This window comes from Prunus dulcis, chromosome 2 (genome assembly GCF_902201215.1).
Source record: "Prunus dulcis chromosome 2, ALMONDv2, whole genome shotgun sequence".
Lineage (NCBI taxonomy): Eukaryota > Viridiplantae > Streptophyta > Magnoliopsida > Rosales > Rosaceae > Prunus > Prunus dulcis.
Window position 1 is genome coordinate 4,235,992 of NC_047651.1, and position 26,560 is coordinate 4,262,551.

Sequence of the window (26,560 nt, forward strand, 5' to 3'; positions counted from 1 at the left end):
GAACCAAATGTGTAATTTACCGCGTAAACTTAAAGCCCATTTGAGAGGAATTTGATTGTTAACGGATTAAACCACATGGATCAAATTAACCAAATTGAAGAGGCATGGACCCATTGAAATGTGAGCTAACCCTTCAATTACTGACCAAAAGTGTTGTTAACTGATATTATGTTTGCAACAAGTTTATGATTCTAATAAAGTGATTTGTTAAACATTTCATCAAATTTTATTATTACGTTAAACCATATAGGACAATTACCAATTTGTACTCCGCTGGCTCTAAAGGCTAAGAAGCCAAGATGATTGATTGGTGCTGAAAACCAAGAGAAGACAACACATGAAAAAGAAGATACATACCAGAGGGCCAAAATGGCATCCGCCCCAGCAGCAAAAGTGGTTTGTTATCTTAAATCGATCCTACTCCTGCAACCATAAAACAAATAAAACCAAATGAAAGCAAAAAATATTAAGGGAGGGACAATTCATGCATAAATTTATAAAAGATAGCACATCACATATGAAGCAACCGCACTTTGGTCTCTTAATTATTGGTTAAAAAAGGCAATTGCAAACCAATTAGCCAGCTTATTACTGATGACAATGTGGAACAATTTCACTCTCAAGCTTTAAAATTACCACCTTTTGCAACAAAAATTACCATGCAACCATTGTATTCAAAAAAATTTACAAAAATTTCAAAGCCAACAGTTGCAACTAAAATTACCCAGCAACTAAAAGTGCGATATGGCCACCTTTCCAAAGTTTCTAAGAAAACTTCTCCATTCTGCAACCCTTACAAGATCATAGAAGCTACATCCCAGAAGAGTAATAATACAACACAAGCAAACTTTTTTTTATAATCAATTTTGATTAGGAACCCAAATAACAATTTGACTGTTGGAAGATAATCCAACAAAGCAAAACCTTTACAAAGCTGCTCGAGATCAATCCCGAACGTAACACGGCTGCTCAAAATTTATGTTTAGCACCTTGTAAATAGGTTGAAATCCATGCAACAAAAGGTACTCGAGTCCAAATAAGGTGAAACTAGATACAAATCTCATGCATCAAACGATGGATAGCTTATCCTAATAAACATTAGGGCAACATAATGGAATTATGCTTCACATTCCTTGAATGCAAAAGTAGGTTTATACCATTAACTCTAAACTACCCACATAAGCATTCGAGCCAGTAAAGATGATTAAACTTGTTATTAATTGAATGAAATTAAAATAATGCATGTTTATACAAGAGTTTTGATGTTCCAAAATTTGTTATGTAAGCAGGAAAACATTTAACTAACTAATTTACAGTTTCTAAAGGGGAGAAACTCATCTGCAACATAGAGAAATCTACAAGAATGCACATGGGTCAGAAAATCTTTGACAAGCAGGCAAAACTCTCTCAATGTGTGTAATGGTGGTCACGATGTTCACATCATCCATCCAATCTTTGATGTCAACAGTGATTCATAACCTGAAAGAATATCAGACTTGCATCAATTTCCTGCTACCCATGCTTCATCCGTAACAAAAGACTTGTACAAGTCACATTGGAAATTCTCTATTTTTGGCAGCAAAATGATTGTCAAAATCTTGGTAGAACTAACTTGGTACTTCGTCCCATTAAAAGTTGTCAATGCTTGTGGCACAGTAAACCAAATTTGATTAAAACCCAAATAGGCATGAACCCTGATATATATTCAGTTTCTTAAACTTATGAACATTATTCCCCCCAACAAAACAAAAACAAAAACAAATTGACAAGTGAGAAATCTTTTATGTAAATACAGTGACTTTCCACAAAATTTTGAACCAAAACCTTGTTTACATTACAGTACGTACAATCAAGTTATATATACACAAAACAGTATTTAAAAACTGATAACATAGACTGTTCAGCTTTATTTGAATAGTTTTGTGATTCAGAAACATACAATTGATTGCTAACCCCACCCAAAGGGCTCTGCCGTGACTCATCTGTCTTGTTATGTACAGTATCCAGCTAAGATTCAAACATCATGCCAAGGGGTATGTTCTGTATCTAGAAAGAACCATCCCAGCTCCAAGCATACAAAACTGCACCAACACAAGATTAAGTAACCTTTAGTGAACACATTCATTAATAATCTCTAATTACAAGCATTAAACCAATATAATGGCATGTTGAATGCAGACTGCCAACAAAGATGAAAATTTAAAATACCCTCCTACAGCCTTGAACTTCTTAAGGACCATATTATCAGTAGTTATTGAACAATCCTGAAGTACATTACATGCTCCACATGTACAGATACACACCAAACAAGGGAGAGAAATAAAATGAATGAATTGCAGATGTAATAAGACCACAAAAGATGAGAGCCAGAAAACCGAAACTTAGTGCAGCAGCACTTTATGCATGACAAGAGCCGTAATGACGGACAAGGAATTAACAATTGAGAAAAACAAAACCATACCTCTGGGATAGTATACTTCAACCCCAACGACATGTAACACCTAACTCAATGAATGGGCTGCGAAAACCTTGAATGATAATATCACCTGACCATGAATCCAACTACAAAACTCCATTTCTTCAAAAAATTGTGTATAGGGCAACTCAAATCACTTCCTAATTCAATGATCCACGGCACCTGAATAAAAGATATCAATATTAGTAGCATACATAATCATAAGTTGTTGTCCAGGCTCTCTGAAGCAGCCTGCCTTTTGTAAATAGACTTTATGATGATATAATGAAAGAGTAACTTCTTCCTTCGTATAAACATAAAGTAAAATCATGAATAACACCACAACATCCTGAGCATGCATGAATGCCAACGACTTACTTTTTCGAACCACAGTTGCAAGGAATCTTTTTCTCCTCCAAAGGGAACTTGTAATTGTACGTAATTTCTTCACCCACAGCTATATGCCGTTTTGCGTAAATGAAAATTCGTTTTTGACCCTCAACACTGATAACCTTGGTGTAGCAGTTAGGCTGCAACACAATTAATTCATATTATGAGGTCCAAAATCAATATAACTGAACGAGATACAACACATTTGCATTATAATCTAATATAGCTACCTCACAAGAATGGTTTATAAATCTAGCAACCCCTCCGCGTTTTGTAGCATCGACCTACACATATTTCAGAAAGAAAATATTAGCCACTAAAAATATCAACTTTACTTTAGTTGTGCACAACAGCAGAAAAAGGAGTAAAAGATCCATCCATGCATGGGAACCAAAGAATTATGTATTATTAGTGAATCTGGAAGAAAACACCAAGTTCCGTGCTATAGAAAATGGAACAAAGCAGCCAAATGTTGCCGACCAGAGACTAGTCTATAAAGTATTAAATAAGAGAAATACTACAGGTAAAAGGTTTCTGTGCAAATATTACAAATTTCTAAAATAAGGGCCTAAATAGAAAAGATAAATCAAATATAAGACAAGAACAAAGCATCATCAAAACTAAATTCATCATAGTGTTGGTTTACTAACCACATAACCATCATCAAGCCTAAAGAGATAACTGCTGCCAATTCCCATCTTCTCATAATGACGCTCACGTATATCAGATATCTGCAAAGTCAGAATACTAAGTAATGAATAGAAATAGAAAAGAGGCACTTCCTCCCCAACCAAAAACAAAAACAAAAACAAACACATGCACACACAACCACACAATCATTCGAGTGATAAAGCAACAAGAGTATAGTAAAACATACCCGGGGACGAATCAGTTCTCCAACGTATTCAATAACAAAGTCTTCTGCCTCAATTGGCTCCAATGCAACAAGACCCCAATCATGTATCTTGCTCCGCTGGAAGCGTAGAAGCTTTTTCCTTGCCTACCATGTAATAGTATATTAATGTAATGTTCAAAAGGGAATTTAAATATATTCGCAGACAAGGTTTTATTCAAAAATCACCTTTAATTGAGTAGCTTTCATAAGGTCAGCACCCTCAGCAGCAGCAGCAAGATTGCGCATCTTCACCCTATTAGTTCTTGCAGAAAGACCCTTTCCATTTGACAACTGTGATGTATTAATATCAGAACCTCGATGCTCAGCATTAACATATTTAACTCCCCTAACACGGGCTCTTTCAACAGGACTTGCATTTAGTGACCATCTATGCCATTCCCAGCCATTAATTGAAACGCGGGCACATCCACAAGATTTAGGGCAAGGATTTAGTTTCCTGGATTTACTGGACTGCATCTTTCTTACTGGAATTGGCTTACATGGTGCTTGCTTAGGAGTCCCATTGGTTACTTTCAGGACCTTCTTGGGACGTGCCAATTTCAAATCATCCATTACACACTCCCTTTTCAGCTTTGATGCCTTAGTTGCTGTATGAAGAACAGCAAAATACCGAAAATGAAACAACAGAATGAAGTGTCAAATTACAAAATAATATTTAAAGAAAAACTTAATGCATGAGTGAATGAATGAAAAGTACTTACAAGGCTCTCGTTTAAGCCCAAAATCAGGACCATTGCTATTTACAACTTTCTGAACATCGCGGTGGTTGGCTCCATGAGCCGAAGCCATCTTTTTACTAGGTTTAGGAGTGCATTCCATGGGCTCACTACCTGGATAAAACAGTCCATACCCCCTATCATTAGATGCATTCCATTCTGAGTGATAAACCAAGTGCACAGGCAGAATACAAGATTGAAGCAAAAAAGAAAAAGAAAAGGAAAAGGAAACTATGTCAATCAATGTGGGAATTGGCATACTTTTAACTGCATGGGAAACCTTCAATAGTTTCCGACTACTAGAACTCTTAGCTTCTTTCTTATCTGTGGATGCACACCCTTTAGCAATGGCTTGCAAAGACGTGGCGCCAACAGATAATTCGGTTTGGGATTTGCTTTGTCTTCTCTTCTTCTTAGGAATCACAGTAGCATTTTTGAATTCTGTGGTCTCGGGCATATCTCCAGAAACATGTAGATTCTTAGACTTTTCCACTATTTCATTCTTTAACTCTTTGCCATCTAAGGTTACAGACCGAGAAGATCCTGACTTTTTCAGAAACAACTTCTTTCGGTGATATGTATATTTACCAATGATTGGAGAAACCTTTGCAGTGCCAGAGTTGTCACAATGCTTCAATTCTTCCTCAAGTTTATGGTTTTTATTTGTCTTGCATGCTCTTTCCTGGAAGAAAAAAGAAGTGAATATCAACTGAAATGTCAGGGAACTCTAGTTATCCTAAATCCAGAGAGAGAGAGAGAGAGGGGGGGCACGAGCACCATACCTTATGAGCATGGGTCTTCTTTGAAGTACGCCATGATGCAAGAAACTGATGAAGAACACAATCAATAAATGATGATTTCCATTCATTAATGACAGAATCATGAAGTTTCTTCCGGCACATTGCTGTAGCAATATATTCTCCAATCTTAGGAATACATTCATCCGACCTTGAAGGTCGGAATTTGCAAGTTTGTGACGAAATAACAGCTTTAGCTTTGTCTACGAGACCAGGGGGTAATGGCTCATTTATTTCTTGGTCAACAACCATATCATCTACATGTGAACATAATTCCTTAAAAGCATTTTCCAACAAATTAGACATCCGATTTTCACGTACAGAACAATCAAAAGGTTTTGCTACTTGTGATGCAGTTTCGGGGGATACATTAGATAGAATCATTTCTGCAGACATTTTACTTGAAATCCCCAATTCATCACATGTGTCTGAAGATCCATCAGTGCTCCTTAGGGGACACTGAACAGCAGAGTCAACATTGGCCTGCAGCAACAACCATGTTACTCCAACATACTGAATGATCATAAATAGGATACAAGATGAGCTAGTGCAGACATGAATTACTAATTGTCCACTATCAGTTTAATGTTACAGAGAAAAAAAAGGAGGGGGGAGAAATCAATTCTCAAGATCACCTTCATTAAATTTTCTCCCTTAGACAAATTAACTAGTTTCCTGACTTCCGAATCCAGAAAAGATCCAACATACTCAGTCATAGCATTCTTTGCAGACAACTGGAGCTCTGTTTCTACATATTCTACGATGCATCTCATGTCTTCATATGAGGGGCTTATCTGTTTAGATGACTTTCCTTCCACAAGAACTAATGACGCGATGCTTGATGGCTGTGCAGGATCAACTAATTCCTTTTCCAAGAGTTCAAAACCAGGTGGGCGATCATCATCACAAGCATCATTTTTTTCCCAGGGTGGTAACTGCATGACCAAATGGAACATTACAAAATATAACATAACATCTTAATAAGAAACTAAAGCATGTTAAAGACGTACTGTTTCATGAGGTAATTTATCAATCTTCACAGCATAATCACCACTTTCACTAGGAGGTGTCCTCAATACTGGAGAACCAGACCAAAGTTTCCTCCTCCTCCAAGAAGAGGAATACTCTGCCACTGAATCATAGAAGACAGCATTCCACATGACTTGCATGCAATAATCAAAAAGCATTCTACAAACAGCTGCATACGACCCCCAAAAGTTTTCAATGCTTCCAACAGATTTAGTGCTTGGTGGAGGTTCTGTGGAATCTTCATTTATACATGTCTCATCAGCAACATAGTAGGAAGCTGCAGCTTCGCACAAAGAAGCAGCACAGCCCTTCAAATCTCCAGAAATTTCAGACTGTTGAAACAGAAATATTTATATATAATTTATCTCACAAAGCAAAGAAAATGTGTTTCTGAGTAATTTTGGCAGGCCTAAAGCACTTTCACATAACCAAAGCACCTTCTGTAGTGTTTGGTAAAATAAACAAAAGGTGGTTTTAGGATCAAAGAAATGTTTCCAGGTGAATTTGAAGGAAGCAAGTAGGTTTTTAATGAAATTATGTGCTACTAAGCAACAGTCATAACGACAAAAGTGCTATCAAAAGAAACAACTTCATTCAGAAGCACTCCTAAAGAGGCTTTAAAAGTAACATAATTAATAGTCTATTCTGGGAGTTGTAATCATTACCGTTTTGCTATCTGACGAGCAAGTCTTCACAGTCTGATTAAGTCGTTGAGCTTTTTTTGTGGTAAAAAACTCGTTAATTATATTGCTGATAATCTCATCAAATACAACTCTACGAGCTGCTTTCAGAATCCCATGGTGGAGTTCACTAGAAACTCCCTCGGAAATTTCAGCTATAAAGCTTCCCAAAGAGGAAGTCCCATTGCTTTTGGCATCAGAGTTGGTGACGGTTTCAGGTCCATCAGTTTTCCATGCATTTACAACAGATAATAGTGTGAACGGCGTACACTTACTCTCGACGTGATATATCTGCGAGAAAAAAAAGTTAATAGCAGAATCAGAAGCTTCGTAAGCATCAGCGACAGCAGAGAGTAGCGAATCCATGCAACATTAAACATAAAAGACCTAGCAAATTCAATAAAGATCCTCCATGCTTCTAGACACATAACCTTCCAGCACGTCACTAAGTAATATTCAAACACATTGTAGTGGATTGGACCCAAATCTCTCAAAAAGGTAACAAGATAAAAAGCAGTATACACACAATAAGCCAATGATTTAAAGTGAGCTTTACAGAAAATGCAAAATTTCAGGAGAGTCCACCTCCAACAAAAGGTAATTAACACTGAATATCACAATTCCGATTAAGCACCACACTCATTGTTCAGGTTTGATGTCTTATTTTTATCAGTTCGATGCTGACAAAGTCTATTTGTGTCCCAGATCTGAGTTGACTTGTTTTAATTAAACGACCATAAATGGGAATCATTTTGATTATGATGTACAAACGGTAGTATCCATTCTAAACAAGCAAGCTCAATTCTTGAAAGATGTGATATCATACTAAAATCCCAATTGGATTTTATTTATTTATAAGAATTTACATATCCATCATCACAAGAAGATCTCAAATCTTACCATTACTGAATCCTGAAGATATCCGTACCGATGCCACGAATATAATTCAAAGAGAGAATGTGGGCCGTGTTTCTGTCCTTCACCATCGGCATACAACCAGCAAGACTCTTCATTAGGCTGGTATATATACATAGAGAAACAAACAAAACAAGAAAACAATAATCAGACAGTATCTAGAAAACTACACATGATTACAGTGTAATACAGATGCTCAACCAGAAAAGTATAAGTATGAATACCATTGGCATGGGCTGATTGGAAAGATTAACACTGCTGTAGTTGTTGGCATGAAAAGTGGAATTGAACTGGGGATCAGGATAAACAGGAGCTGGTGCAGGTGTGCTACACATAGGCAAATCCCCTCCATGAGGTGAGTTGAAAGAATTTGTGGGTGTGGTTGCTGTGGTTGAGATGCCCAAAGAGAGATATGCAAACCCAGTAGCAACATGATCAGGGAACTGCTTGAAATACTTCAATGGAACTGGGTTGATCAATGAGCCATTGACCAAAGGGTATACAGGAAGCTCATCGGGCAAGAACCCAGTTGATAAACCCTCATATAATTGCTCTTGAATGTACGGACCGCACATTTGTCCGAGTTCATTGACATAAGTCCATCCACTCACAACAAAAGGTTGAGGCATATATACCAAACATCAAAGTACCCAGCAAACACATACAACGAAAAGAACCAGTAAAATCTGATCAGATGAGAGACAGAGCAGAGAGAGAGAGAGAGAGAGAGAGAGGAACGGGGGCGGCAGGCGTGATGGAGAGGAAATTAGGGATCCAGATATTCTGATGAGAATTGGATTTTACAGTAAATAAGGACAGAGCGTACCAATAAAGAACAAGAAGGGCAAAAGCCGGCAAAAATAAAAATAAAAACGCAAATGGCTCGTTTGGTAAACTGTATTATACTCTGGATGGGAATAAATATTCCATATGAGTTGTTTGGTGTCAACTTGTATCATTTAATTATCTGATTATTTTAAACAATTTGGACTTTTAATACCCTCCTTACCTAACTAACTAATACAACTCACACACCCCAACAATCAGCAGTTGTGGTTCTCCTATATTATACCATTTTTATCATGTTGGTCTCTGTAATTTTATTTATTTTTATAATAAAAAATAAAAAATTTCCAAAGTTAGGAAATGAATGGGAATACTCACTTAAGGTTTACCATGTGAGCTTGAATCCATGAGTTATGATCATTTGGGAGCACACTGAAGGCATGGTCAATTTAACTAACACTCAATTAGTATTTAATTTTCATAGTCCCTCGTAATTTAAAAACGCATTACAAATTTTGTCAAATTCCTCTTAATTTTCTCAAAAATTCCGTCCACAATACCCTTTTATATTATCTCTACGTACTTACTTTGTGATGAAATTTGACAAAAATTTGGACGCGCTCTTAACTTGTGAGGGATATCAAACTACATAGGTTTAAATTGCCAAAATTAAAAATATAGAGATAAACGTGAAAATCCTACAAACAGCAGAGATAAAAAGTAACTTTCAACCAATATAAAAAGGAAAGGCTTTATTGGGCTTTTGTTATATAAATATAAAATTTTAAAAAGCCAGCCAAATATGCAGAAAAAGAACGAAGCCCATTAAGCAATAGAGTGATTCTCATTTTCCAGTCATATGCTAATGCTACGCAACCATCCAACCCAACCCTCAAACAAACACCAAGCATAGGAGACTCCCAAATTAACAAAATTAGGTGGTTCTCTGCGTTCTGCTTGGGCGGGGAACCTGGAAACGCGTCAAATTCCAAAATCTGCAGGACCAAAGAAGATGACTGGTACTTGTTCACTTCCACATACGAGCTCCAGGTCTCTTGGGTACATGGAATTGAATGGTACGTGTCCAAAGTTCTTGTCTTTCACTGTAAAAATGGATGTAATTGGCTTAGGGTTATGGCTAGGCTAGTGCTTGTGAAGGTGAAGGAGTTTAGATAAAGTTAGCAATCTTCTAGACTGATTTGCTCGTCACATTCTTTCCTACCTTACTTTCACCGGTGTGTGATGTGATAGTATGGCAGGAAAGAATGTGATGAGCATTTGCAGTTACGGGTAAGCTTACCCGTTTCAGCAGGGTGTCTAAAAGATGCAAAGAACTTTATCTATCAACTCCTCCGCTGTTGAATTTGCTAGATTTTCCAACGCGAATGCATCCACATGTTTTGAGGGGCTGAATTTGTGGATCTTTGAGGTCTGTAGTGGTAGACATGAAATTTACAACTCTTTAAAGCACTATTTGCTATAACCTCAAACACTTCGAGATCTTTTTACAAATACATTGAGGAATTGCCTCTTCAAGATGTTAATGGGATAAAATAAAATATCACAATTGAAAGCTTGTCTTTGGAGTCCTTTGAATTGATTGATATGCTTAACAGCACAGGTGAGAGATTTGAAGACACACTTATAAACTGGACATTTTGTTCAATTGCAAGACATTTGCAATTATTTAATAATTTTATCAATCACCCAAATGTGATAGAATTAGAGTGTTTAGAAGAAGCTGAGATTTGTCTGCAAGATGACCTTGATAAACATTTGAGGTCCCTTCCAGTTTACGCAGGCGGAGTTGAAGTTCTTATTCTGTAAGAAGAGATCATTAAGGTAAAGGGAACCCGGACCATTCAGGCTGAAATTTTTGTTTATGCTTTTTTATTTTTTGCAAAAACTATATTTTTTAAATTTGAACTAATTTTTCATTACTTTGTTGTATAGAACTTTTAGGTTTAGCTATTTTTTTTTCACGTCAGAATTGTTTCAAAGTTGAATGATGACATTGCTTTTACATTGCTGGTAATGTTCTCACTGAACTCAAATGAAAGTCCATATTTATGCTAAGTTTTGTTGAAAAAAATGAAAATAAAGTGGGAAACATGATTTATAATATTGCAGGCTCTGTCTGCCCAATATTAATATATATATATATATATATATTGTAGGCTGTTGTTCGAGAACATGGATATATATATTGTAGGCTGTTGTTCGAGAACAATCCATGCCAGCACCATTAGATAATGTATGTCATGTGCGTATGCATATTGGAAGCTTTGTTGACGAGCTAGTCCCCACAGTGGTCTTTCTTTTCAGCGTAATTGCTAATTTGTATACTTGATACATAAGATACATAAGCCACAAATTGGAAGCATTGGGGTACTTTGTATGCAAATTCTACTGTAAGTTAAAATCTGGTTGCTACTTCCTTCATGAGCATACTCTCTCTCTCTCTCTCTCTCTCACACACACACACACACACACACACAATCAGTAGAGGACTCACTATTATTATTTATTAGACTCAGGACTCACTATTATCATTTCCAGACTCAGGATTCACTACTATCATTTCTAGACTCAGGACTCAAGAGCATATTCATCATACTTTCAAAATGATGCAGATCACATTTCTTTATATTTGGTACAGAATTAGTTTTCAATATTTCTTGAAAATTTTCAATTGATTTGTTGTTCTAACTCTTCAAACAACTAGGTTTAGTATGAAATATTAGAAGTTGCAAAACCTTGCTTTTATGTATCAGAAGGTTAGCATGAAACTTTTTTTATGGCTCTAATGAAATCGAGTTTGCACGTATATGCTCGAGCATGAATCAAAGCAAAGGAATGGTTAGTATCAGAACTATAGTTGTGGATGTTGGAAGATTCATTGTGGCATTTCTAACGAGAGGTTAAAAAAGAAGCTATTTTGGTGTTTTCTATAATTTTTTTTTGTTCCATCGAAACAATAGTGTGATGATATATCCACTCTGGAATTTCTACTGAATGAGGGTGTACAGTACCTTTGTACATTGTTCATTATGTGTATGCTGCTAAGTGATTGTGAGCAAGTTGAGAATTTGTTAGCAATTTTTGAATATTTCATCTTTTGAACGTTTTGGTTATCTAGTGATCAGCATATCCCTTTAGAATTAACTCTGAACCATGTGTTCATGCGAGTGCTATACAAATCAGAATGGTCTTCTAAGCTTGGGAGCTTTTGATCAATGATCTGGGATGATAAAGAAGTAGCAAAAAACTATTTAGATAGGCAAAAAATCTTTGCTCAACTATCCTGCACATAAGACTTTCTTTTTGCATCACCCATGATTATTGAGGAAAGAAAAATAGGTTAACAGTAAAGGATCAGCTGTGTGGCTTTTGATACCATGTGAAAAAAATAGATGTGAAAGTCTGATGTTTTATTCCCAGTATAAATACAAAGCTGTAGTACAATAGATATGGACTTTAGCAACAAATAAGCATAAGCTATTTAACTCTTATACAACAATCTAGATACTTAAGCCTATTAACCAATATTTGAACTTGTGCAAAGCTTTATTTGAACCTTCCAATTTTAAACATTCTAAAATTGCACTCAATTACATTATCATGTCTCACTCCTCATTCTCACCACTCAACTCCTCCAGTGTTTTTCCCTTTGATTCAGGCAATAACAGAGTAAACAACATGCCGAAGAAGTTGATGGTGCCAAGCATAATTAGAGAATTCTTCACACCAATACCTGGTGGGTATCCAGGGTCCGTTTTTGCCGGGTTTGTGCTTTGTGCAGCGTATAAGAACCCAAAGCCACCCACTATAGCTCCAGCCTTACCCCCAGCCGCTGATATTCCGTGACAAGTAGACCTCAGCCTTGCAGGGAAGATTTCTGCTGGCACAACAAAGGTGGTGGCATTGGGTCCAAAATTGGAGAAGAAAAATGTGAGTGAGTACAATACCACAAACCCAATTCTGTTAGGCTTCAATGTCCAATGATGGTAAGGAATTGCAAGGGCAAACATGAATACTGTCATGAAAAAGAAACCCATTAATTGGATTGGAAACCTTCCAATACGATCGATGAATGCCACTGTGAACCAGTAACCCGGAACAAGACTGCACAACGCTATAAGTGTTTGTGCCCTTGCAATTGTATAGAGCTCTTCAATGGCGTTCATGGTTTCTGCTGCTGGAATCCACCCAATTGCACTGAATATATCCTTTTGGAAAAGATTTTGGCTGTAGTAGGCAATGTCAAGTAAGAACCAAGTAGTGGTGGTACCAAGCAAGTGAAGTCCGTGCCGATGTGCAAATTCCTTGGTGAACAAGCCAAACGATGCTTTGTCTGGATGTTGTTGCTCGATCACTTTCTCCTCGACGTTGCCCTCTTCGGATTCAAGATTAACTTGTAACACTTTAGACATGTCTACTGCTGCCTGTTTTGCATTGTTTTCAACAAGGGCAGTGTACCTAGCTGTCTCAGGCGTTTTACTTCGCCAGTAGTAAGTAAGAGCAGCAGGGAGGGCTCCAAACATCAAAATGATGCGCCAAACATAATCTGCTTCAGGAACAAGAGAAGCTTTTGGATCAACTGAGTAAGGAGGAGCCTTGTATGCATGATCAAATGCGCTTGAAACAATTATAGAAACAATCCCAGCCGTCAAAATTCCAAATCCTTGCATGGCAAAAACAGCCGCTATGAAAGCCCCACGAGTCTTTTTGTTAGCATACTCAGACATGATTGTAGCTGAAAGGGGATAGTCACCGCCAATGCCGAAACCAAGCCAAAATCGAAAGAAACAAAGCGTTGCCATCGCACCATTTGGTGTGGATCCAAAAGAGAGCCCTGAGGCAATGGAGCTGATCACCATTAGCATGAGAGTTATACCATAAACTTTCTTTCGGCCTAATTTATCACCAAGCCAGCCAAAGCAGAGTTGTCCGGCTAAAGTGCCGCATAGGGCAACACTGCTAACGGCTGCAGACACATTGGGAGGCAACGTGCCAGGCTTTTTTGCACCTTGCTCAGTATAGTATACATGACCAAGGAGTTTGGTGATGAAGGAGATGGAGAAGATATCATAGGCATCTGTGAAAAATCCCATTCCGGCAATGACAATTGCTGTGAAATGGCACCACTGGGTCTTGGCAACATCAAGTGCATTAAGCACTACCGCTTGTTGATCTCTAGCCATGGATGAATCTTATAAATATTGCTAATTGATTTCCAGTACTCTTAGCAATTGCAGAAAGTGTGTACCTTGCAAAAAGAAACATATTTGTTAGCAAAAGTAAGAAGAAAAACAATATATCAATTTTCCTTCTTGAAAAAAAAAAAAAAAAAGTTATGTAGTTGCCGGTAGCCATGATAAAGTAGACATGTCTAAACAAATATTTCTTGACGGAGTGCTTGGCGTGTGCTATATTAAATATGGACAAAATATAAATATCAAGTACTATAAGATTGGTCCTTGAGTGCATGGATAAATGTTATTAACCATTTTCATAACGTCGTTTGCATCAAACAAAGTACTATAGATCGGTAACCGGTTGCGATAGGCAAGGAGAATCATTCCATGTTATTTTAAGGTTGCCTTCTATATGTATTACTATTAAGTAATAGAAAATGCCCACTCTACCCCCTTACTAATTTACACAATCAGAAAATCTTAATAACAACCTTGGAAATTAATCATAATATGGTAGTTACATGGCATATTCCACATTCACTCCCTACCGGAAACCTCCATTACACTGTTCATATGTACCCAATTAAATAGAAGAGAAAAAGAAAATAGAGCATCGGTATCTTTACATATCAAAAGAAGAAACTGCTTTCATGGAAGAAGGCACTCCTACTTCTTGCAAAACACATTTTGATACGTGCCAAAAATATGAGAAATCTCTACACGCATGACAAACTATGATTGACATGAAAGTAGGAGTTCCTACTTCCAGGAAAGGAGGTAAGTATTTTCCATCTTTAAATATCAACGGCAAAAGTAGTTCAATTAAAAACAAGTGAACAACATGCCTACATTACATGGCTATAACTAATAAGCAGTTACAGCTTCTAGCATCTGTGTGTTATATCATATTCAAAAAAGAAAAAAAAAAAATTCATCCCCTTGATAGATAGAGAAATACCTTCTGGAAGTCGCAGTGTAAAAGACCCTAATGGATCCAGAGCAGAGGAAGATATGGCTCAGTTGAGACCCTCATGAATGATGGAGAGTGGCCATATATAGATATAAATTATATAATTAATGAGTGTCCTTAGTAAACGTCCAAGTACCTGCAGGTAGCACACGTATTACTCCCCCTTGTATTCAAGTCAAAAATTTCTTTGGCATCACCATCACAAACTTTTTTAAGCTTAGTGTTACTTCTTTCTCAATGTTTAAAAAGAATTCAATTAGAATCTCACATCCCCATTTTAAAAGAATAAATCATTTAATTTATATATAGTCCTTTTCTATTATGGAACACCCTTTAGGGTACTCTACAATTTCTTTTCCAATGATCCAAACTATCTATGTTTTAGGTCTTCATTCATAGATCATTCTTACAAAAAATTAGACAAATTGAAAACTGTTTAGACATCTAATTGTATTTTTCAAAATTAATAAACACGATGCTTCAAGAAAGTACTAAAATTTTAATAATTTAATTGCATGGTCAAATGATATCAAATTCAAGTATTTTTTTACAGAGATGATTTTCGAATGAATATCTACAAAATAGACGATTTAGAGTAATGAAATACGATGTATGGTGGGCTCTACAAGATTGCATGACTTGTTACATGGCTTCCTATGAGCTAAGCTTTTGTCTATGCTAAACCTTTAATTTGATTAGGAATGCCGTCTATTGAATGCAACACTTCAGTTCAAAAAGACCAACTAACTATTCGTTTAATGATACTTCTCTTTCCAATGCTAAAAGAGATTCTAAGTTCGAATATTACGACGTACTGTTCACTCATCAATATGAACTTTTCTAACTTATCATGCTGAATTGAACAGATATCAACGACGAGTAACATGAAGGTGGACCCTGATCATTCAATGGCATCTACTTCATCAAGTCAAAAGGAACAGGATTATCAGCTTGAATCTGCTAGAGCTGAAAGGGGTGAGGTTAGAGCAGAGAAGCAAAGGCTGAAGAAGTACTTAGATCGGATAGCAGATGAGTACCACACACTTCAAGAAACAGAGCAAGAGAGTTGATTTTGACTTGCTTGTCGAATTAAGCTTAATTTATTCCATTATTGCCATGTAAAATGATTGGTGGGTTGAGTTTGTGTTTTGTTGCCCATGTTCATCTTTAATAACAAAATTGATAATTGCGGTGCAAAAAGCACCTTTTGCATTCAATTGGGCTGATTTGTCTAATAATTTCATTGAAGATTATACATAATTAATTGGTCTCAAATAAATATTGTTGTCATTCTTCTTTTATTTAAATTTTTTTTTTTTGGGTGAACGTCATTCTTCTTTGATTAACATACAAAACTTGTGTGTACTTATTAGGAATAGGAGGATGATATCGGAATTATTCTTATATTTTTTTTTTTGCATTTATTAATATATGATAATCGAATTTATTAAAAAAAAAAAAAAACTATATGAGAAGCGGGATTTCTCACTCACACACTATCAAAATGTCATTGGGATCCAAACTGATCTCCAAGTCAAGACCCCAGTTCACTGGAGCTAGAGTTGGCAAGTATTGAAACTATTATAATTCTTAATTTTCCATACATTGAATAAACTTATTTAAAAGATGTTTCTCAGTTGAAACTCCCCCCTAATAAACACTTAACATATACTAAATATATATATTTTTTCTACCTCCTAGACCAAAACACTCAATTATATTCAAAACCGAATAATCATATGCATAATTCAAAGATAATATATTAGGGAATTATACTTGGATGAGATTAAATCTATAAGCCAACCCAACTAGCTTATATCTATAAACATGCAACATTTTATAATAATAATTTTTTATTTTGGGTTTCAAAGTTTCGAACATTCAAGTAACATCGTAGTTTGTGACCAACTAAAAAACAGAGTAACAATGTGACAACGCACCAATAAATAAGGCATATACTTATACTTATGCCATTCATATCACTTTCTCATATGATCTCTTGTTGTTTGGATCCCAAAAATCAAAGGTTGAACTTAATAAATTTTGAAAGGCTGATTTTATAGGCGACTCTAACTATTTTTTAATGAACATATAATGACTTCTTTTAGTACTAAGAATTACAAATTTATACGTGGATAGAGAACTGTTGAAGTCCAAAAAATTCATGGTTCGGGCCAATTAAATTCTCGGCCAAATGCGATACCTTACCGAGAAGAAACTCGATTTGGGTATGCGAAAGTTCGTCATATGTGCTTGCACACATGACACGCCAAGCAAATAAGCAACACGCCACGCTACAAGCTTAAGTGGGCCCAAGCCACGCAAGATGCCCGGGGCTTGCTTCAGTGGGTTGTGGTATGGATAGTAATAAGTTGACATGAGGCCCATTGATGGGCCGAGAAATGGAAGTCCCAGGGTTGCTTGGGAGCCCCGGAACTCAAGCCCATTTCGCAGGCCCAAATATGTGGATGAGCACAAAGAGAGAAAAATATCTCATTACTTCAACCAAAATAGTCCATTAACTCGACCAAAATAGCCCAACAATTGATGAAGTTAGCCTATTCACTTGATAAACCAACCTATTGTCCTAGAAGGCCCAAGCAACTTAAGAAAATATCTGCAAAATCTCCAGCACCTAGCTGAAAACAAAAGCCACGATGAAAGCCAAAATATCCATGTGTGTAAGTTGCTGGGAAGCTCTAGCACATGGGGGGAGTAAGTTCCAAGCAAGAAACATTCAAGGAACCAATGAATATTAGCCTGCGAGCTGCCAGAAGCACCCTTTGAACCAGCACGTATCTTAACTTCTTTCCTTCATTAGATTTGGCCAAGGAAGGAGGAAGGAAAGAAGAAGGAAAATAGCTAAGAATGGAGCCTCCTATTGGAACAGCTGGGGGAAAAGGGGGTCTTGAGCTCCCAAAATTCATGATTTCGTGCAAATAGATAGAGGCAATTTCACTAAGAAAGGAAAGTCAAGGGAGGAGAGGAGAAAGGAAGGAAAAGCTTGGTCAAAATGGATAGAAACCATTAGGGTTTCTTGGAAAAAGATGGCTTCCAGCGGCTATAAAAGGAGCCACTTCTACCCAACCAAAAAAAACTCAGATCCAGAGAGCAAGCTTTCTCTCTTACCTGCAAAAACCCAGTAATTTCGTGCACTATTCACCTTTCTTCTCCATTTTCCTCTTCTAGCAGACCACTTTCACATCTGTCAGAAGCTTTTCAAGCTGCCGGAAGAACATTGTTCTTTCTTTCTCTCTTCTCAGTCAAATCAGCCTGCAAACCTCTTCTTCCTCACCTTAAACACTCCCATTTCCCCTAGGAAGCCATATTTTCCTCTTTGGTGCTAAACTCATGCTGATTTTGCTTCCATGCCACAAGCCTGTCATGCCAAGCTAAAAAATTTATCTATAAGCCTCAAGAAATCATCTGTAAGCTGTAGTTATTTTCATTGGTGAAGGTAACCAAGGTGTTTCCTAAGGCATCTCAGTCCTTTCGAAGCATTCTTGGGGCTTGATCTTCGGACTCAGACAAATGGGACAATTTCATCAATCTGCCCTTTACGGCAGCCCAGCCCGTTTAAGCTGCCGGAAGAAAAAAGCCCCTACAAGAACTCAATAAATAAAATATTTCTTGACCTTAAAAAAAAATATAAATAAAAAAAAACTTGTTTGACTAGAGCATCTTTCCTCTTTAATTTTAATTTTCAAAGTGATTTTATTTGAATCTCTCAATTTGCTCTTTTGACCTCACATAATCTTTATACCCCAAAACATTTTAGTGAAATTTAAAATTATTATCTACACCCATTATTTCTTCCTAAATTACCCACACTAACTTAAACTTATCATGCACTTTTATATTCACACCCCATCCGTTAGGGGTGGGCACCGTCCGGTTCGGGCCCGTTTTCGCCTCAAATTAGAATTGAAACCGGTACTATTTACCTTATTCAGTTCGATCCAGTTTTATAAAAATAAAAATAAAAAATTATAAAACTATTCGATTCGAGTTGAACTGATTTCGGTCTGGTTCCAATCCCATTCGATTTTGAACTATATTATTATTATTATTTTATTATACAAATTTCAAATGAATTTTTTTTTTGGCTTAAAATTAACAAATTATTCAATTTCATACAAAAATAAATATTGGGGCTAGAAAAGAGAGATATTTTGAAATTGAGCTTGGGTAAATATTAGTTATTAGATTAAAAATATAGCATTGGATATAAATATATATTAAAATTATATATATATATATTTAATTTAGCCTGTCTGGTTCAGCTCGATTTGGTTTGTTGGGGTATAGAATCGAAATGAGAACCTTTAGAACTGGTTCGGTTCGATTTTTTGAATTGGCTTTGACTTTTTGGTCAACAAGGTTTTTTTCAATTTTTTTTTGTCCTATTTGGTTTGGTTGATCGGTACTTCGGTTCCGATGCCCACCCCTCCTATCAGTTATGATTGAAATAACTCAATAATAAAATTTGGGTTATATCACGTGTGTATCCATTTGGCCCCTAAATATTTGAAAAACCTATCACGTGTGTATATCTAAACCCCATCAAATCTGCAAATGACACCAAAAGGCCATTGCTCTTGCTGCACATTTGCTCTGAAACACCAAGATTAGAACTCCGTATCTCCACTCTAGTGAAGAATGACGCCACTAATCCCAGATCATGAAGAACACAAGGTTAGCCTTCAATTTTTATTTGTGATGTTATGTTTATGAGTGATACTTCATAAATTTGATGTGTTTTAGAGTATATAGATGTATTCATGGTTGTGATTTTGTTGAAAATGGATGGATGAGTTCGAACCTGGTCTTACGAAAATAGTCATAACTTTTGGTGGTTTACCACTAAAATCGTTTCAGTTTTTCCGTGGTAGTCTACTAAATTCGTTTCAGTTTTTCAATGGTAGTTTATCGAATTTGTTTCTATTTTTCAGTGGTAGTATACCGAATTAGTTTCAGTTTTCAATGGTAGTATATTGAATTCGTTACTGAGTTTATACTTAATATTGTTTTTCAGATATGAAGAATACTCGTAGAGGTACTACTGAGGCTATATCATCTCGACCTGATAGAGAATATGTTGTCCATTACTAAGCCGATCATGGCATTAGGGCAAACTGATGCATTGCGTACACAACTTGCTACATTTATCAAGCAGTTGAGAGCTTGCAGCGGATTTTAGAGGGTACAAGCATACAGTCTACCATGACATGTCAACGTCGTCATGGATAACTGAATTGTTAGCATGCTTATATTAGAACTCATGGTACTTTAGTTGTTTAGAGAATTTTTTGCATGTTTGTATTAGAACTCATGGTACTTTGGTTGTTTAGAAAGGTCAGCATGTTTATTAAGTTCTTATTGAAGATTTCATTATCTAAATACCGAATGGCAATGATGCATTTCGTAGCTACTTATCGAATGATAAATTTAGTGTTCAAGATACATCTTCAATATCAAATTTGGAGTATCCAAAAAAATAAGACTAGGAAAGCATAAGTATCTCAAGTGTCATAGATTTATAATCCCAATTCCGTAGCGAGGGAATTTTCTTTAGTTATTAGTGCTAGAAATATGCCATAAAGCCAAACATGTGATGTTGCTTTTTAGATATTTAAGCTTACTAATAGGTAAGATGGTTGTTTTCAATCATGATATTTGTTCTATTATCATAACAATAAAACAACAAGTCCTTGGAATATGAAATAGTATGAGAGCTATGCAATGCCCTCTCATACTTCCACATCATTTCCTAAATGTTCTTGGTCATAGGATTATCAATTGGGCGTTGATCATCCGCAAAGACTAGAACACGCTATATCTGCTCAATTGAGAGAATGACTAGTCTCAAGTCATTGCATGTAGAGACACTAAGATAAGTGTGTAGGTGCTTATAGGGACAAGTACACTAAAAGCGATGAAACTGAAAGAAAATAATGTATTGGGCATTTCTCAAAAAAACCATTAAAGAGGAAAATGAATGATCTAGTGTTAACATATCTCTTATTTAAATTAGCAGAAGCAAAATAAAAAATTAGAAACTCATACAAGTGCTAATAGTCCCAAATCTTTTTAGGTTTATAAAAAATTGCACATTTGACTCTTTAATCTACTTTTAAAGAAAGGGATAAGAGATGGTTACCCTTGGAATGAATCTTGAACCCTATTAAGGTGTTCAAGTAGTGTACTTGAAATTTTTATTTTTATTTTTTATGCTCCACTATGACTCCTCAAATAGGTACAAAGGTTGCGTACCTCCCCAAAGTACTTCACCAAGGATGATTAAGATGAGAGAACAAGAGAGTGCTAGCCCCCACTCAACCAAGTAGCCAACCAAGGGGTATTGAGAGAGAGGTGTGATATTTCCTCTCTTCCAAATTTCCAACTTGATACCCTAAAATAAGATGGTGCTATGGCTTCTAGTATATAGACTCATGTGTGTGACACATGTGGACTTATTTACATGTGTCACACTTCCCCTTTATTAGCCTAATTTTGAGTTATCTTGGTCTTTCACATTTTTCTTATAATGTATCACATGTGTCCAGTGGCGGATCCAGGAATTTTTCAGAGGAGGTGCAATTTTTAAAAGACTAAAAATTCACAAAGAACTCAAGCAAGGTCCAAGGTTCAAGTTTAATATCCTTGCAGTGTGTTAAAAAAAGGCTAAAAATTCAAAGATTAATTTAGACAACCAAATGCCCTTAGAATTTAAACCCCTAATGTCATTCATAATTCAAACAAATAAGAGTTCTACGTGTATTACTAATTGATTATGGTCTGTATGGAATATCAATTAATATGAACAAAATTCATGCCAATGACACAATTAGTTTACCAAAATTCATATCAAATATGAACAAAATCCATGTCAATTACATAATTAATCTAACAAAAATCAATACTAATTAATCTAACTAAAAGCACATGTGATTTGGAGGTCACGTGGTTAAAAGTTTAGGGTAATTTTTAGTAATTTTTTGGCACACATATGAGTTTTTGATGAATTTTTTAAGTTAGGCCAATTAAAAATGGACATGTGTCAGCTTGCTATTGGACCATTTAAAAAAGAATCAAAAGTGAGAAGGGCGTAGAGTTAGTCTTCTTCCTCAAAGAGCCTCTGCAACTCAACTTTAGTTCTAGAAAAATTTTGAAAATTCATAACTTTGGTTGTGAAGCTCCGATTGATGAACCGTTTTCTCCTACACGCTCGTGAGATCGAGACCAACAATCTAAGGTAAATATTCAGGGTCTCACACAGCAGCAAACAAAATAATATCTTTGAGGCATTTAGTCGAACAATTTGTAGGCACTAGCAAAGGGGCAAATTCCGACATCCCCAAGGAAGTTTCCGGCGAGGGCAGGTGCTGCACCTACTTGCTCCTCTGTGGATCCGCCAGTGCATGTGTCTAAAGTCGTATGATCCATTTCTTTAATTCTTTAAGTAATGTGAGACTCACTTAATGTTCTATAACTGTAATTAAATAAATTAAATTATTCTAATTAGTTTAATTAATTTAATGACTTAATAAATTAAGTCACTAACTTGTCTAACATGTATTAGTCCCAATCAACCTTTATTGACCGTGTCAAGTATTGGGTCAATGGTTGACTTTTGACTTTGACTTTGACCAAGCCACAAAATCTTTTCTTCTTTTCTAATTCTCAATCCACTCTTTTTCAGTGTGCGATCTTCTAATTTCTAATTAGCGAGCCCGTGGATAAGTATGATTTCTTCTAAATCGAATATGAGTTGTATACCTCCATACAATTCTCCTTATTGGCAAAGGCTAATTGTAATTAGTCCTCATAGGGTTTCTGTAAATCATGGCTGACACCTAACAGTATGTCATGGTTACCCAAGCGAAATAGAATTCATTTAGATAACCTAGTCAGTTTGTGATTGCAATGCAATTCAGTCATTCTCTAATACAATACTATGTTGTATTTTTGGAGTACGGTTAATCCCTAATACGATATTTCTAGGTTATATTGTTCACTTGGATGTGATTGCAAATATTTTGTTTCAATTGTCATCCTATACTTTGACCAAAGATTCAATGAATCACATCTCCAGAGTATTCTCTCTTCTTACTAAGAGTAGAAATTCCTTGTTATACATTCACATGCCTCTTTGAACTTGCTGGATATCTCGATGAGCACCTTTAAGTCTCATCTTTTGATGTGATTGTATAGTGTTCTCAAAGACAAACAATTCATACACAAGACAATTGTGATATCTCAAATTTGAGGACTAATTTGCATTATCACAACTTAGAATTACTTGTTTGACACTTGTGAGCAAAACTTTCATACAAGAATTCTTAGTTTGATCGCATTCAGTGAACTCTATCAATATTGAGCACCTACATATTTGTCACAGTGTCTCTACACGAATGACTTGAGACTAGTCATCCTCCTAATTGAGCAGACATAGTGTGTACCAGTCTTTGCGGATCATCATTGCCCAATTGGTGATTCTATGACTAGGAACATTTTAGGATATGATATATATATATATATATATATGATGGAAAGGTTTCGTGAATCTAAATTCTTTAGATTGATTTCCTTTTATATCATGATTCATGGACTTTTTATTTTATCGTTTGCATATAAATTTCCTAAACTAACATTCACACCTTATTAATTATAGTTATGTAATATTATATCCTTAGAATTTCCAATTTTATATTGACTTCTAGGGCATGTATCTAATAGTCTCCCACTTGTACATGAAGCCAATCAGTCACACAATGTGTTTGCAGTTGGGACGTTTACCAAGTCATAGCCAACATGTACGAGGCTTTAGTGATCTATGCTATATCAATGTTCTTTGCAACTTTGATACGATCGATGTCATGAGTTACTATCTCATTTATTTAATGTCTTCTCTGAATTTTGGATGCCTGATGAGACTTAAGTTCCTTGGCTCAAGTTATTGCCCCAAGAGTGTTATCTTCTTTTAAAACATTGATCACTCATGGAAGGAACTTCTACTATAAAGGAGATTTACCTTTTCATCCAAAAAGGGTTGACATATCAACTTCTGTTGCAGAGATATGTACTGTTCTTGGTCGTGAATCAATTAGTGTCACAACGTCTGTTGAAGAAAAATGTGAACCTCCCAACATAATGTCACCACCACTAATTAAATAATGGAGTTTTATTATTTTACTTTCAACTCATTCGAGACGTGGTGTCTCTTAATTACAATCCCTTGCTTTAAGGGGAACACCCTTTGATTCCATCATAAGGAAATAGAACATGTGTTTGGTTTTGCAACTACTCCTAAGTCCACTACTACAAAAAAGCAAAAAGACGACGGTAAATCACCGTCGTGTATTCGGTTTTTCAATGGTCGTGGAATTCACCGTCATCTTTTCCCTCATAAACCACGACGCTAAATCACCGTCGTTGTTAAAATATACAACGTCATCAACAAATACAAAACGACGCCTTTGTACTGCAAAAAGATCTAAAAAAGCAGTCGAGGATGAGAATAGACGACCAACTCTCTAAAAAAACCGTCGTAAAAAAGGAAAAATATGACACATATTAACAGAACAAGGCCGCAAGATAGACATACAACGACGAAAATTAAAATAAGACGCCGTTAAATATCATTTTCACGACAATAAAAAATATGACGCCTTTAAATACATTAGAAGACGACGTTATTGATTCCTACTACGTCGCCTATATAAACACAGCCGTCGTAAAATAAATTTTCCACTTCGATTTTTCTATAAAAGATGACGTGGAAATAGTTGTCAGTGTCATTATTTATGACGTATGTATTTATAGAGTAGACGCTGAACAACGAAACAACGTCGGTTACAAATATATGAGAGTCGTATTACAAAATTTATACGTCCTATTTTCAGAAACAAACAACGACGATAAATATTAGACGTTGTTAAATAAAACAACGCCGAAAACAAATAAAAACAGACGTGTTTAGTCTGCTAAAATTTTAAAAAATAGTCGAGGATGAGAATAGACGACCAACTCAAACAAATCACCGTCGTTAAAAAAGAAAAATATGACACATATTAAAAGAACAAGGCCGCAAGATAGACATACAACAACGACAACTAAAACACTACGCCGTTAAATATAATTTTCACGACAAGAAAAAATATGACGTCTTTAAATACATGAGAAGACGACGTTATTGAAATCTACTACGCCTCTTATTTACAAACAACCGTCGTGAAATAAATTTTCCACTTCGATTTTTCTAAAAAAGATGACGTGGAAATAGTTGTCAGTGTCATTATTTACGACGTATGTATTTATATAGTTGACGCTGAAATGCGAAACAACGTCGGTGGCATTTATATAGTCGACGTTGTATTTATATGTATTCATTACTCACGCCGTACTTATTAATGTAGACGACGTTGAACTTCTAAACAACGTCGGTTCCAAATAAATGAGAGCCGTATTACAGAACATATAGACGGCGCTGATTATGATGAGAGCCGTATTACAAATAACGTCGTTTAATTGATATTAGACGGCGGTTATAATGAATTACCGCCGGAATTCATTTCGTTCCTCTTCGTTTATAAAAGAACTTGCGACGTGGAAAATGTATGATGACGTCGTATTTTTTAACGTTCAGATTATATATCTCGTTTTTTGGACGTCGGTATTATGGGATTGGAGTCGTGTTATTTTGAATTACATGGCGGTTCTTAATCCTTCCCCGACGTGATATCCTGAATAATTGCTTCACAATAGCATCGTGGTTATTCATTGTTACGTTGCTTTAAGACGTCGGTAAATATGCTGAATAACTGGTTCACAATAACGTCGTGTTTTATTTGAACAGACGTCGTTTTTTATGCAGAATATAATGATGTAATCTGGAACCAGTTTTTTTTGCACTGATTGTTTTGTGGCCAAAACCTGTATAATGAAAGTGAAGAAATCACATTACAATATATTACAAAATTAATGTCATACACCGCCAATTACATAAGCATCATTCAATCCATATATCTTCACACCCACCTCGAATATTTTGACCACCTAACTCACCCACCAGTTCATCAAATGTGTCAACATTTGGCATCCCTCTAGTAAATGGCTCACACTCAATTATCACATCACCTAAGACTTCATCACCAATAACATCATTATATTCTCTATTAGGCATTGATAACACTACCGACCAACCACGATGCATCGGGTCGTCAACAAAAAAATATTTGTTTGACTTGAGAAGCCAAAACAAATTGGTCATTCCTATGTCCAATTTTACTCAAATCTACAAGGGTAAATCCAAGTTCGTCGATTACAAGACCAGAACTATCTATCCAATCACACCTAAAGACTGGGATTGTAAACTTTTGGTAGTCAAGGTCCCAAATTTCTTGAATGACACCATAGAAACCCATATTTGAGAGAATTGGTTTTTTATCCTTGGCACTAGCAACTTGCATGGTATGTGCAAGTAAATAAACTCCACTATTTTGAGTTGTCCGCACATCATCTTGTGCCTTGATATTGAATTTAATACCTTTAATAAGATAGTTCCTATATAATGGCACTGCCATGTTTGGACCAGCTGCTAGCCACCTTAAATTTTCTGATACGCCATGATTGTCTTCCTCAAGTTCACTTTGAACCTGCAAATTAATCAAATCTTAATTCAATCTAACATAGAAATAAGAAGAAAA

At 35.9% G+C, this 26,560-nt stretch overlaps 2 protein-coding genes across 3 annotated transcripts; both read right to left on the bottom strand.

The window, feature by feature from the left end:
- Positions 1 to 1,189: 1,189 nt before the first annotated feature.
- Positions 1,190 to 8,723, bottom strand: LOC117618892 (histone-lysine N-methyltransferase ATXR7). 2 transcript variants are annotated; one of them, XM_034348653.1, is made up of 16 exons: positions 8,123 to 8,723; positions 7,884 to 8,000; positions 6,969 to 7,274; positions 6,285 to 6,611; positions 5,910 to 6,209; positions 5,260 to 5,757; positions 4,739 to 5,159; positions 4,463 to 4,591; positions 3,927 to 4,348; positions 3,723 to 3,845; positions 3,496 to 3,576; positions 3,076 to 3,129; positions 2,834 to 2,985; positions 2,462 to 2,638; positions 1,940 to 2,081; positions 1,190 to 1,479 (listed from the first exon to the last, which is right to left on the bottom strand). In XM_034348653.1, exons 1-14 carry the CDS (start codon positions 8,525 to 8,527, stop codon positions 2,617 to 2,619), a joined length of 3,357 nt encoding a protein of 1,118 aa, XP_034204544.1. In that variant the 5' UTR covers positions 8,528 to 8,723; the 3' UTR covers positions 1,190 to 1,479; positions 1,940 to 2,081; positions 2,462 to 2,616. The 2 variants fall into 2 exon arrangements, with proteins under 2 accessions (XP_034204544.1, XP_034204543.1); XM_034348652.1 differs by having other exon boundaries at positions 6,285 to 6,635; positions 8,123 to 8,722.
- A 3,587-nt stretch (positions 8,724 to 12,310) lies between these two features.
- Positions 12,311 to 13,888, bottom strand: LOC117617405 (probable inorganic phosphate transporter 1-5). The gene has a single exon (XM_034346763.1). It carries the CDS (start codon positions 13,886 to 13,888, stop codon positions 12,311 to 12,313), a length of 1,578 nt encoding a protein of 525 aa, XP_034202654.1.
- Positions 13,889 to 26,560: the final 12,672 nt, after the last annotated feature.